Source organism: Rhincodon typus, chromosome 5 (genome assembly GCF_021869965.1).
Source record: "Rhincodon typus isolate 14 chromosome 5, sRhiTyp1.1, whole genome shotgun sequence".
In the NCBI taxonomy this organism is placed as follows: Eukaryota; Metazoa; Chordata; class Chondrichthyes; order Orectolobiformes; family Rhincodontidae; genus Rhincodon; species Rhincodon typus.
The window spans coordinates 43,616,741-43,631,518 of NC_063336.1; the positions used below are offsets into that span (position 1 = coordinate 43,616,741).

The 14,778-nt window shown below is 37.9% G+C and overlaps 1 protein-coding gene, 1 long non-coding RNA gene and 1 pseudogene across 10 annotated transcripts in view; 2 read left to right on the forward strand and 1 right to left on the reverse strand.

Moving 5' to 3' along the window:
• The window catches only part of usp45 (ubiquitin specific peptidase 45), a 132,273-nt gene extending 128,126 nt beyond the window's left edge, over positions 1-4,147 (forward strand). For all 8 annotated transcript variants that reach the window (XM_048597507.1, XM_048597506.1, XM_048597504.1 and 5 more), the window contains one exon: positions 3,125-4,147. In XM_048597507.1, the coding sequence (XP_048453464.1) occupies positions 3,125-3,252 (128 nt within the window). In that variant the 3' untranslated portion in view covers positions 3,253-4,147. The remainder of the gene's footprint in view (positions 1-3,124) is intronic.
• LOC125483215 overlaps positions 1-14,778 on the reverse strand; it is a 34,814-nt gene that overhangs the window by 16,190 nt on the left and 3,846 nt on the right. Inside the window, exons 2-3 of one of the 2 annotated variants that reach the window (XR_007262178.1) lie at positions 5,664-5,818; positions 3,780-3,883 (exon numbers count right to left, since the gene is read on the reverse strand). This is a non-coding gene — a long non-coding RNA (uncharacterized LOC125483215). Of the gene's footprint in view, positions 1-3,779; positions 3,884-5,663; positions 5,819-14,778 lie in introns of those variants that run through there. The other variant, XR_007262179.1, reaches the window with a different exon arrangement.
• Positions 14,261-14,725, forward strand: LOC125483214 (annotated as a pseudogene).

Consider the following 14,778-nt stretch of genomic DNA (forward strand, 5'->3'; position numbering starts at 1 on the left):
CATGCTGCCTGGCCTGCCGTGTTCCTCCAGCTCCATGCCTTGTTACCTCAATCTCCAGCATCGGCAGTTCCTACTATCTCTTTTACTTATCTTTCTTGTGCATTACCATTTCCTTTTGCCCTGCAGCATCGTCTCCTTTGTCATTTAATCTTGCTTTCCTTTCACCGTATTACAGACCATTGCTTTTAATCCTTCCATCCTCACTTTCCCTGTCTGTGTATTTCTTTTAAACTTGTGATATCTAACTTTTTCCAGTTCCAACAAGAGGTCATTAACCTGAAACATTGACTTTGTTTTCTCTCCACGGGTATTGCCTGGTATTCTGAATATTTGAAGCATTTTCTGCTTTTGTTTCAAATTTACAGTACCCATAATATTTTGCTTTAGATTAATGCCCAGATATATTCACGTTAACTAAGGAGAAAAAATACAAAAGCAGAACTCGTCAAAATTATAGTCTGTTGTATATTACTACGAATGGTTTTTGATATTATCGGATTGATAGGAAAATCCACCATGGCCCATATTTTCACGTGAGTTTGGGGAAAACTCAGCCTGCCCACTCTTGTCTGTTTTGAAATGCAAGATGCATATGTGACTTTGCCCATGAGTTTTGTCTTTTCACTTAGAGTTGGGTTTGCAATGTATTTTACAAGAGGGATATGGGTGTGGGGGCAGGCAAGTGTGGAGATGGCCAATTAGGTGGCCCATTTTGGTTTTCCAACACAGCAGTCCAGTCCCCAACATCATTTTGAAGGCCTGTAAACTTCACTCACCAGCCAATTTGGATACCCCTAAATTTCCCATCCTACTTCCATTCACCTCCAGGCTCTCCAGATATCTTCTATATTCACTCACCGAATATGCACAATGTGCAGTCCTCAGCAACCATCTAAAATACTAGGAATTATTTTAAAATCATTGGAATATAAGTTGAGCAATCTAATAGTCAGTCCTTTGTTAACATTGCCTTGTTTAATGTTATTGTGTTTTAATGTTCTTTTTTCTGGAGAGCCTACTTTTTCACTTGCCTACCTGTTTTTGTTTTAGTTTTTGTTTGCATGTGCTTTTGTGTTCATCACCATCACAAGACAGCATCCAATATTGTATTTCCTGTTATAGTGGCCTTGGCAAGGATCCTTGCTTCCCTCTTGCCTTTGCATCCTGCCTTGTCTCTCTGCTTGCTCACCTGGCTTTGTCTACTGGCTAGCTCCACCCTAGCCTCACTTCCCAGTCTCATCTTGCACTGCCAAATCTCTTTCTTCCTCACTGCCCTCCTCCTGTGCCCCCACCCCCAACACACTCTCAACCTCTCCCCACCTCATTCTCCCAGTGTAGCTTTGCCTCAATCTTGCCGACCCCCGCCCCCACTATTGCCTTTAGGCTCAAGTTCTGGTCTTCTCTTCGCTGTTAGTCCGTGTGTGTAGTCATGGGCATCACGTTGCACTGACCAAGTTAAGTTGTTAAGATATAGGGGCAGTAGTTGGCCATTCAGCTCATTAAATCTGTTCCATTGCTCAACGCAATCATGGCTGATCTGATAATCTTCAACTCAACACTCTCCTACCAATTTCCTTTAACCCTTGATTCCCTTACTGATTAAAATCTAACTCTCTCATCTTTGAATATACTTAACAATCCAGCCCTTTGCAGTACAGAATTTCACAGATTTGCTATCCTCTGAGTGAAGAAATTCCTCCTCATTTCTGTTTTAAATGTACAATCCCTAATGCTGAGATTATGCCTTCTGTTCCTACACTGTCCCAAAAGGGAAAACAACCTTTCTGCACCTACTCTTTCAAGTCCCTTAAGAAGCTTGTATGTTTTAATAAGGTCACCTCTCATTCCTCTAAATTACAATGAGTAAAGGCCAAACTAATCAACCTGTCCTCCTAAGACAGTACCTCCATGCCTGGTATCAGCCTAGTGAACCTTCTCTGGATTACCTCCAATGCCAGTAAATTTTCCATAGATAAGGGGTCCAAAATTGTTCACAGTATTGTGCTCTGTGTAGTGCCTGTATAGTTTTGACAAAGCCTTACTACTTTTATACTCCTTTCTCTTTGAAATATAGGTCAACATTCTATTTGCCTTCCCTATTACCTGCTAAATTTGAATGCTGGCTTATTGTCATTCATGGATAAGGACGCCCAAATCCCTCTGCAGCTTCCTGCAGTCTTTCTCCATTTAAAAAAAGTATTTTGATCTTCTATTCTTCCTGCCAAATTTCATAACCTTATATTTTCCCCATTATACTCTATCTACCAAGCTTTTGCTCACTCGCTTAACCTGTCTATATCCTTCTGCCAACTCTTTATCATCTTCACCCACCTATTTTTGTGTTTTCTTCTGCCACTAGATGGAGCCTGGTCAGTTTAAAAATATAGTATTGTAGAATAGTATAGTTTCCTTTTATATTTTAAACTTTATTTTATTTAACAATTATTTATTTTACCAGTGTGGGAATTCAGCCACTTAAACTACAGGTGGTACTATATTTCAACTTGCCAGTACTAGTATAATGTTTTAATTATTTTCTCTGCTAAGGTTGGCCCTATGGAGCCAAACCTGAGTTTTAACATGGATTCCTGTGGGAATTGGCACTTCACTTATTCTTTTTGCTCAAAGTTACAAGATTTAACAATGTAAGCCTGACTTTGTGCAGACACCCTGTAAAACGCTAAGTTTAAATTCAACTATCATTGGGTAGCAACCACTCCAACGCAGAAAATGTATATTCCTTTAGACATCTGTTATGTTTATATACAAACAAGAAACCACATCAAAGGCAAATTCTGTTATAGAGCCTCTTAAAAGTTCTTGAATTAATAATCCACCAGAACCTTTCCTTAGGTTTTGAACCACAGTCTAAAAAATGGATAAAACAATTGATTTAATATCTTTGTAAATAAAGTGGGTCCATTAGCTTTTCCAAGGGAAAAAAATTACAAATATACAAAGAATAATTCTGCCTCATACAGTTGGGCCTAATTTTTGAAATTTTTCCCTTTTTCTTATTTGTGTTACTTTTAAGGACCACTGCTTTGAACTGATGGCTCTTACATTTTGCTGGAAGAATATAGTGCAGTTTCTAGTCTGCTTATTAACAATCTTTGTTTTTCAGGTTTCAGAGATGCTGGAGCACCATCAAGGCAGTGGGTTTACGTCAATGACACCCATGTACAGGCAGTTCCTGAAGCTAGAGTACTCAATGCTCAGGCCTATCTATTGTTCTATGAACAACTTCTGTGAAAGCATTGTTTAGGAAGTGTACATTAATGCACAAAGCTGATAACATTTTCTAATTTCTAACAACAAGCCATCTGATTTCTCTGAACTTTTCATTTTACTTTTTATTTATTGAATCAGTTACAAGGACATCATGATTAAAATTTATTGCAACCAACAGTAAAATTAAATGTAAAAAAAATGTAAATCCATTGAAAATATGTTTACTCACAAATGATGCCTTTAATATTGCATTTTTTCTCCCCCAAGTTTGTATTTTGACTTATTGAAGTGCAGGCATTTTCATCACGGTCACTTGCATTTAACAAATATTTTTTCAACTTTAAAAAGATGCTGCTTTTATTGCGTTTGTGAAAACAATGGCCATGCACATTCAAAAATAAGGAAAATTATTGTTTATGTATTAGAGTAGAAATAATTAAATTTTCACGTTTCATTAGTGATTATATTTACTGTCCAAGACAGAAATAAGAGTATAGGCTATATTGCCTGACATTGAGTAATTATGAGTTACTATCTGACAGATTTATTTTTTTATGGAAATAATTTGATTCTTTGGAAGCCATCTCACTTCATCCATGATCTTTATCTTTGAAGCCATTGTCACAATTTTTGATTCCAAGACCTTACAGCTCTGAGAATGAACAGAATATGAGGAATGTTGTGCATCTGAGATATTACGTCTATGTTAATTCACACAACACACAATACCAGAAAGGCACATTGTTGCTTAATGCACTGAAGGTCTTTTTTGGTACCCATACATTTTTTTTCTTTAATTAACTTGCAGTTTCACCATGCCATTTATTTATGTATTTTTGTTCATAATCCTTATCAAAAGCTCACTATGATAAATACTTTCATCCTCAAGAATATTTTAATAAATAATTATCTCCTAGCATGCGTATTTTGAATTATTAAACAGAATACCTAAAAAGTTCTACTTTTTCAATTGAAAGTAACATTTTAAATGAAACACTTGCAATATTGTAGTTACAAAAAGAAGATACAAGGCCATGTGAGAAAGACTGTGATACATATTAGGTATGGAATAAACAGCCATCTCCTCCAGTACACTTTTAGCTTTGATATTTAGTTACTCACCAATTTGCAGAATATTTTAATAATTTGTCAAAATTAAACTAATTAGAAAAAATTCTGTTGGCCAGAAGAATGACTACTGAATGCATTTCTTTATCCTTCAAATGCTCTGATGTACAAATGCTAAAACAGAAAAAGCACATTATATTAAATTTACAAAATATCATTGAAAAACATAATCTCAAAATACCATCTGGAAAACACTGCTAAAGTTATTAGAAAACACCACAATAGAGATGCATTTGAGTTATTTAGTTAGCATATCAGAGCCCTGGTTATATAGAACAGTCCCCTTTTTGTATGTTGCAAACAAAATGGCTGTTTTGTGTTTGAGTAGTTTTAAATTGCGATAAGCTTTTGGAACCGTGGAATAGAATTGACTTTCCTTTCTGAAGTGTACGAGCTCTGAGCCCTTCTTGAAAAGCATTTAATTCTTGAATCATAGATTTAGAGTTGGGATATTTCCTCAGATAGTGAACTTGACCCTGTTAAACATGCTAGGCCCTTCATGCCATTAAAAAGGGACCATTTTTCCTGAGCAAATTTGTTACACTTTCTGTGTAAGTTTGGGAGTATTTGGAGAAGGAACGTTGAACAACCCCCAAACAACATTGGAGATTCTCATTATCTTGTTGAGTTGACATTGCATATCCATCCTCCAATTATTTGAGTCTAGATGGATATCACCACTTGAGTAAATGGAGCTAAAAACATTGGTTTGTGAACATTAATTTCACATGACTGTTAATGATACATCCATAACTACATAATTTATCCATCGATATTCTCTCACCTCTCCATCATTCGGTTTTCATTCTCCTCTCATACCATTTCCTTTTGTTTTATTTCCTCTTTTTTTTTAATTCATGACTTTTCATTTCTAACTTTCTTTTAGCTAATTGAACAATATGAATAATTCTTTTTCCTGAACGTGACTGTTACTTGGCCAAAGTGTTGTTATGACATGGAGAAAGGTAGATGAACCACATCACCTTTCTACCTCTATATTTGTAACACAGTCAGATTAAAACCATCAAAGACCTACAATGGTTATTTGAATGGTTTCTAACCCGATTTTTGAATAAACAATCCTAGACTTCGTGAATAATTAACACCTGACATGGTTTTGTATCTTAAACAAAAGCAATAACAATTTTTAAATACACCATAACTTCAGCAGAGAAAAATTGAAGTAGGTAATTAATTAATGTCTATGCTTTAAACCCAAATATTTCTGATCAGTCTGCATTCACATAAAAGACAGACAGATCCTCCGAATTCAGGGATAAATCAAGTAAAATAATGAAACTGACCAGATTACTTGAATGGTTTTCATGATGTGATGTTTCACAGGCATAGATGTGGACTGTTTGGTTGCTTTTACGGAAATATTGATCAATGTCATCATTTCAGTTCACTCAGGTACAGGTAGCAATACATCTTGCTCAGCTTTCTACTCTTCGGGATTCTGAAAGATGATGAGCAAGGTTTGAGATAGGGTTCAATAATTACTACAGATATAAATGTAAATTCAAATCTAATACACTTTGGACAGACAAAAGAGTTGCATCAGTCTTTGCTTACTCAAAATGCACAGGTACTAATAATGAAGACCAGAATTAAGATACAGATAATGGGTAAATGAGCAATTCAACTAAAAAAAAAATGAGAATAGCCATAAGAGTAGGTAATTTGGGAAACTTTATAATTAGGAGGATGCATGAACATTTTGGGGGGTCTATAAGCAAAATACCAAATCTTAAAAGCATGGGGAAGGAGAGAGAAAATACAGAGACATAAATAAGGGTTTAACATTTAGCTGAAGGATATACGAATGAGGTCTTGGAGGGAGGTTTTGAGAAGTTAGGTTCTAGACTGAAAATCAACATTGATCTTGGTGCTACAAACTAAACAAATTATGAAAATTCAAGGTGCAATTTTCCCATTCTCAGTTAGTGTTTTTGTTGAGTAAGACTCATGATTCCCACTATAGCCTGTTTTGTTTTACACACAATCTTCCATTCTTCATTTCATTAACATTGCAAATTGTTAGGAGAGGCAGAAGTGCCTAACCACTGCTGGAACCTTATGATGTTCATGCCAACTTTACATGAGATCTTGCAAAACAGGAGCTATCCTTCACATTGTGGCACTCAACCATTATGGCACAGAGGTAGGAAAAGCTTGCACACCACTTCATAAACAGGGACCAAGAAGGATTGATGAAGGCAGAATGGTGGACGTTGTCTATGTGAACTACAGTAAGGCATTTGACAAGGTTTCGCATGGTGGACTGGTTAACAAGGTTGGATCACATGGAGTACAGGGAGATCTAGCCATTTGGATACAAAATTGGCTTGAAGGTAAGAGACAGAGGGTGGTGGTGGAGGGTTGCTTTTCAGACTGGAGGCCTGTGACCAGCGGTGTGCTGCTGCTTTTTATCATATATATAAATGATTTGGATATGAATATAGGAAGTATGGTTAGTAAGTTTGCAGATGACACCAAAATTGGTGGTGTAATGGACAGTGAAGAACATTACCTCAGAGTACAACGGGACCATGGTCAGATGGGCTAAGGAGTGGCAAATGGAGTTTAATCTAGATAAATGTGAGGTGCTACATTTTGATAGGACAAATCAGAGCAGGACTTATACACTCAATGGTAAGATCCTGCGGAATGTTGCTGAACAAAGAGATCACGGAGTACAGGTTCATAGTTCCTTGAAAGTGGAGTCACAGGTAGACAGGGTAGTGAAGAAGGCATTTGGAATGCTTGTCTTCGTTGGTCAGTGCATTGAACTTAGGAGTTGGGAGGTCATGTTATGGTTGAACAGGACGTTGGTTAGGCCACTTTTGGAATACTGCATTCACTTCTGGTCTCCCTGCTGTAGGAAAGACATTGTTAAACTTGAAAGGGTTCAGAAAAGATTTACAAAGATGTTGCCAGCCTTGGAGGTTTTGAGTTAAAGGGAAAGGTTGAATAGGCTGGGACTATTTTTCCTGGAGCGTCGGGAGACTGAGGGGTGACCTTATAGAGGTTTATAAAATCATGAGGGGCATGGATAGGTTAAGTAGTCGAGGTCTTTTCCCTAGGGAAGAACAGTCCAAAACTAGAGGGCATAGGTTTAGGTTGAGAGGGGAAAGATTTAAAAGGGATCGAAGAGGCAACTTTTTCATACAGTGTGGCAAGTGTATGGAATGAACTGCCAGAGGAAGTGGTGGAGGCTGGTACAATTGCAACATTTAAAAGGCATCTGGATAGGCATATGAATAGGAAGGATTTAGAGGGATATGGGCCAAATGTTGGCAAATGGGACTAGATTAATTTCAGACATCAGGTCAACATGGACAAGTTGGACCGAAAGGTCTGTTCCATGCTGTACATCTCTATGATTCTAAGCACTCGTGAATGGATTGGTGGAGAGGAGGGCTAACCATAACCCTGTAAATGACCACAGGAGGCCACACCACCTGACCTGGCCAGCCCAGAGAGTTCTGCATCCCAAGACAAAACAAACATCTATCAGTGCAGGAAAAAGGTCAATGAACTTTTGCATTCAGGGTCACGTTCCACCATTTCTCTATGCTAGCTTACAGTTACGGGACATCCATTCACTTGAACTCTGCCACTGCGCACACATCTCACCAAGGCTAATGGACTACAGTTCTCACTACTACGTGCCACATGTCTACTCAAGCGCTCACACTTACATCATTCTCCCAAACTACAAACTCCTCTTGTCCTCTACACTACCTACACACTCACTAGGGACACTTCATCACCTCTCCTGCTCCTGTATCACAAACTGCCCTTTCATCCAAAACTATCATACTCGTCCCCTCCCTTTGTCTCATTACAGGAGTAATGGGACCATATGTCTGGTGGGGAGAGGGGCAAAGGGAGGGCAATATGGAACTGTGGGAAAGAGTAGACAGTGACAGACATCTGACTTCTCAGCACAAGGAAATGTTTCTTGAATTATCTAGAGAAGAACATGACCATTCATGCAGGGACACCGAAATCTGAATGACCAACCAACCCAGTAAGCTTCATTGTGCTGTGCTACACTGCTCTCCCATAGACACCAGAGCTAAACAAAAAGCAATGTACCTTCATCCCAGCTATGGAAGTCAGCACTATACTTAGAGGTAGTGGGAGGCAGAGGAATAAAAGAAGCTTATTGAGGGTACAAAGGATGAAACACAGTTGTAAATAACCTGTATTGTTAAAATATCTGTTCTAGTGTAATTTTCATTGTCAGATGTGGTTAAGTTGTACCTGTAAGATAGAGATAAGCAGCTTCTTAAGATATTCCAAGATGAAAGAAATTACAATGGCTAAGCATTACTCAGCTCTTTCAGTAAGGTAAGCTTTCTTTGCTCTCCCTCCATAGCCAGAACATCCATCCTCAGTTAAGGAGATCAAAACTATATACAGCATGACAGGTGTGATCTTACCAATGCCCCGTACAGTTGCAGCAAGATATCCGTGCACCTCTACTTGAATCCTGTCACTATGAAGCTTACATTCAGTGACTGTTGCATCAGGACAACCAGGTCTTATTGCACCACCCACTTCCCCAGATAATAAGTTGCCTGCCTGTTTTATTTTCTGCCCAAGTGGATAACCCTACACTTATCCACATTATACTGCATTTGCCGTGTATTTACCCATTTATATAACTTGTCCAAATCACACTGAAGCATCTCTGTATCCACATCACAGCAGACCCTCTCAGCCAGCTTTGTGACATTAGCAAATGTTAAGATATGACACATAGTCTCCTCATCTAAATCATTAATATATATTGTGAATAGCTGGGGTCGAAGCACAGATCTCCGTGGTACCCCACCAGTCATTGTCTTTTGCTTAAAAAGAGATCTTGTTTATTCCTACTGCTTGTTTCGTGTCTGCTCAATCTACTTCAATACACAAACTCCAATTCCATGTATTTTAATTGTGCATGCTAATGTTTATGCAGGACCTTATCAAAACCTTTTGAAAATCCAAGCAAAAAACATCCACTGGCTCTCCCTTATCCACTGTACTAATTACATTCCCAAAAGATTCCAGCAGAAAAGTCAAGCATGACTTCCCCTTTTTAAATCCATGCTGAAAATGTTTGATCCTGTTATTATCTTCCAGGTGCTCTGCTATTCCATCTTTTCTAATAGAATCCAGTGTTTTTCCCACTACTGATGTCAACCCGATAGGTTTATAATTCATTGTTTTCTCTCTGCCTCCCTAACCATCACCTGACCACTTTGTCCATGCACTCTTTAAATGTTTAGCATGCATCATCCTTTACTGTCATCCTTTTAATTAATGCCCTCCATTTTATCATAGCTAGCTCATGGGTACTTCATAATTTCCTTTATTTAAATTCAGAACATTAGAAACAACTTTGTCACTCTCCATCTTAATAAGGAATCGAATCTTTTTATGGTCACTCTTTCCTAAGGGCTTACTCACAACTAGATGGTCAATTATTTCTTTCTTACACAATTCCTAGTCAAGGATGACCTTTTTTCTCATTGGTTCGTCAAAGTATTAGTTCATAAAATTAGCCCATATATTCTCTAAGAATTCTTCCACTACAGTATTGCTGCTAATTTGATGTGCCCAATCTAAATTCAGATTAAAGTTGCCCATAATTATAGCTGTACTTTATTACTTGCATCTCTCTTTCTTAATGTTGTCCCCAATATTACTACTACAATTTAACGTACTATCGTTTTCTTCTCCTTGGTGTTTTTTAAGTTTCTCCCCCACCATGTCTGACCGACTCTGCTTCCTAGTAAATAGGCCTCCAAATCCTCGGCTATAAATTTACACTCACTGCTCAATGCTCCTCCCTTACAGGGTCTGGTGCTGACTCTGCTCCCTGGTAAGTGAAGTGGTAGTGTCCCACCTGCTCAAGATGTGTGTCATAACATTGCTGGACAGGTTCATTAAAAATATCTACAAATTAGTTCAGTGTCAGTGCGATATTAAATATATACCTGTGTTGTCTGTATGTCCCAAAGACATGAGGATGGTATGAAGCAGTGTATCCTTTCAACTATTTGCAACAAGCAAGGTACAGACTGCACACAAGTATTCCCCTCTCACAAAACTCTCAATACAGTGTTCAACATTAGTTGTAATTTTGTGATTGCAAAATATTTGCTAAATGGTCCTGATTGTGCTAGGAAATATGCTGACAACCAATTTAGAATGGTCTGTCAGGCTCTCCGTATGGTGCACTCGCATGTTCTGGAAGCTGTACATATTAATGCAGACACACTATTACCTGCAGACAGAACATGCACACACACTGTTTTTGTTTCATCTCAACAAAATATTTTACAGCCATTCACTGGTTCATTTCTCCGGGCAACACCTTTACCAATCAGAGTCAATCCGATTTGTTTAAATTTTAAACAAAATAATTAACTTTTTTGTTTTTGTTTTTTGCCTTGAACAGTGCAAGATGAAAAGTTTTAACTGAGTGAATCTTTTATCAATGTTGCTAAAGAAATATACAATTGAAATATTCAAAGTAATAAGTCTCTGGGATGTTGCTAACCATCCAAGAGTATTTGATATAGCTGAAACTAGCTGAAGAAATTGATATAGGCTACAAAGGAACAGGTTTCAGGCAGGACAAAAGAAATCATGACTTTATTGAGAAGATGGAATAACTTACCAAGTGAGGCTGCAATGACTTGGATCAATTCAAGATAAAATTGAACATCTAGAGAAGCTAGGTTAGCTGGAAAAGGGATGAGAGCAAACTATATGACCTCGAAATTTATTTTTCTTCACCACCCAGTTTTAGGATATTAGAATTACACCAAGTGTTAATGTAAGGGCCTCACATTGCTACAATGTTTTATTAGATATCTCATTGGGAAAAATATTCCACTACAACAGTGAAGTAACTTGGCAAAAACAGAAATAACATTTTGCTCCGCAAAACAAAAATAACAAAAAATTTCAGATGCTGAATTCTGAAACAAAAACAGAAATTACTGAAGAATGTCAGCAGGTCTGGCAGCTTCTGTGGAGAGAAAGTAGAGTTAACAGTTTGGGTCCAGTGACCCTTAAGAACAAATTGTTGCTAGAAAATGGTTGGTATATAAGCTGCAGATGGGGTGAGGAAACGGGACAGGGATAAACAATAGGTGGAGATGGAGCACAGAGAGACAGAACAACAGTTAGGTAGACAAACGAATGGGTAAAGGTCAGCCTGGGGAAATCAATAGCTGCTGATGAAAGCTAATAGTGGGATGATTGTGATGGCAGCTGGTGGGATCTGGGGAAAGGACATGGGAGAAGGTGCTCAGGCCCTAAAATTATTGAATTTGATAATGAGTCCCAGAAAATGAGATGTTGTTTTTCCAGCTTGCATTGAGCTTAATTGGAGAACTGCAGCAAGACTGAGATAGAGGTGTTGGCTAGTGATCATGGTGGTGTGTTGAAGTGGCTGTTTCCCGTGTTGAAATTGAAGTTCCCCCATTCCTCCAAAATTAGGAAAATAATGCTGAATCTTTACAAAAGCTTTATGTAAGCCCACAGTAAGGAATTGCATCTAGTTCTGGTCACCACACTTCAGGAAATATTTGAAGGTCTTTGAATGGCAGCAGTGAAGATTTATTGGAATGGTTCCAGGAATGAGGGAATTTAGTCACAAGGTTAAGTTATAAAAGCTGTGGTTGTTCTGCATGGGGCAAAGGAGATTGAGAGAAGATTTAATTGTGGTTATGATTATGATAGACTTATATAAGGTAAACAAGGAAAAGTTACAACTTTAGTTAGTGGCACCTGATCTAAGAGGTATAAATTTAAGGTGTTGGGCAAGAAATGCAGCTGAATTATGTGGAAGAAACTTTTTTTGTACTGTGAATGGCGTTGACCTGGGAATTTGTTGCCAATGAGAGTGGGGAAGTGGAAACCATCAATGATTTCAAAAGAAAAATGGATGAAACTTGAGGAAATAAACTTGCAGAGTACAGAGACCAAGTTGGGGAGTGGCGCTAAGTGAATTAATCTGCAGGGTGTCAGTATAGATTTGACAGGCCAAGTGACCTCCTTCTGTGCCATCAGGAACAAAAACAAAGTTGCTGGAAAAGCTCAGCAGGTCTGGCAGCATCTGTGGAGGAGAAAACAGAGTTAACGTTTCGGGTCCGGTGACCCTTCCTCAGAACCTTTCCTTCTGTGCCATAACTGTCTCTATGACTTTACGAAGGGTATTAACTGCTTTGGTTGTATGGATACCAGGAAGTGCTGCTATTTCATACAGATGCCCATTATTCATTTAAACTCAGCAATTTAGTTGACCATTGGAAGCATCACAACCATGCCCTGAATCTGTTTAGTTGAGAGCCACAGAGAGTTGAACTGAAGAATTTTTACACAATGCTTTCAAAATGATCTTTGAATGCTTTTATGGGTGTGAAAGTATTTGACAGTAGATGAAGTTGGCTCTGAACAACTTGCTCTGAAAACTCCATGTCCCTCATTTTATGTCCCCTATTTTGACCACTAGGAAGGTTATGCTGCAAATGATATCTGTTACAATGTGAGCTTTTGTAATGCAGTTTTCATGTTTTATGATATTTTGTATTTCAACTACCTATAAATAACACAGTTTGTTACAATACCATCATTGGATTTTCCTGTTTACAAATTTAATTAAGTAATAACTGTTTAACTGGAGAGGTTTGGGGAAAGACAAGGATATAGGTTCCTCCCTAATCCAGTAGCCTCAGGACAAGGCCTTTACCAGTCCAGAGAATTTACCAGACCTCAGGAAGTCATGGATCAGAGTAAAAAAAATTATAAATCTAATACAAGTTACTTTTGTGCCACGATAAGTGACTGAAGTATTTACGAAACCTTTTAAGCCAGCAAAAATGTAAAGTATAAACACTTTATTCCATAATTGAATAAAGACCTCACCTCACCTTAACTTGTATCAATCACATGCTTAATGAATGAATGATTTTCCAACTGGGCACCAAAACAGGATTTAAAGTGTACAAACTGCACAAGATGCAATATGAATAAACATTAATGAAGAGCCACTGGATGACAGTACAGAGAAAACTAGAAGTAATGTATTGCTGCACTAGATAATGCCTGATTAGGGAGGTGTAAAGCTGTAATCCTGAAAATAGATCTAAAATTTGTGTCTATAAAGCAAGCTTTTTATTCTCTTTAATATATTTCCTTTGTTCGAAGAGAGCAATAAGTAATTGTTTGTTGACACACTGTACAAAAAGCATTGACTGTAACATGTTTAAAGACTGGCATATGTTGTATAAATACTGGGAGAGACCATTTGGGACAAATGAGAATTAGAATTTTAAATTTAGAGCACTGGCAAAGCAATTTAATTTAGCAAAAGGAATGAGTGTCAGCAGGACTTAGTGCAAGATAGCATATTTGCAACAGAGGTTTTAGCAAGATAGAGTTTATGGATAATAGGAGGTCAGAAGATGAAGGCTAGAGGATTCATGTTTGAAATTTACATGCAGTTTTTATATTGTAGAGGATATAGGCATGGAATAGTGGTTGCATATCGTTTAATTCAGCCTGAGAAGTTGTCAAAGTGTAATGAAGTGAAGTTTATAGTGAAGTTTTTCTTTCTAATGTTAAGTTAGAAACATTTGGAAAATCCTCCATAGTTAGTTCTTTTCTTCCTGGAAACATATCTGTATGTTTTTATTTCATTATTTTGTGTGATGTGGGTGTAGCCCACTAAATGCCCCCGAACTGAGTGACTTTCCAGACCATTTCAGAGTCAACCACATTGCTACTGTGGGTCTTGAGTCGCATGTAGGCCAGACCAGGTCGGGTTGCAGATTATGGCGGCACCTTCTTGGCAATTGGTTGGAGGTGGTGCCACTAAAACTCAAGGACCATGGATGACAATCTAGATTTCACCACTAGAGATGCTGGGACCCTGCCACCTTTCCAACATAGTGTTCCTCTTTGCACAAGAATGGATTTGAGTTTCTGAAAGAGCACCCCTGCAGGTTTGTTGAAATGTCTACATTCAAGACTGGCAAGCACAGGACTGCCAAGATTCACATGATTGGTATTGACTCATTCGCTTCAAAGAAATATGAAGTTTTCTGCCCCTCTACCAAGAACATTGATCTCCCCAAAGTCAAAGTAAATAATTATCAGTTGATTGGAATTGCAAATGGCTATCTCTCTCTGATGACAGACAATGGTAAGGTAAGCAAATCTGAAAGTAGCAAAATTTGATCTGGGAAAGGAAATAGTGCACAGATTCAATGCTGGTGAAGATATATTGCTAATTGTTCTGAATGTAAGGAATGAAGAGGCTGCGGTTGGCATCAAGCCAATGACCAAACAGTAAAGGTCAAGAGACCAGACCTCACTATTCATTTCTAAACTTTGAATCTGAGATAG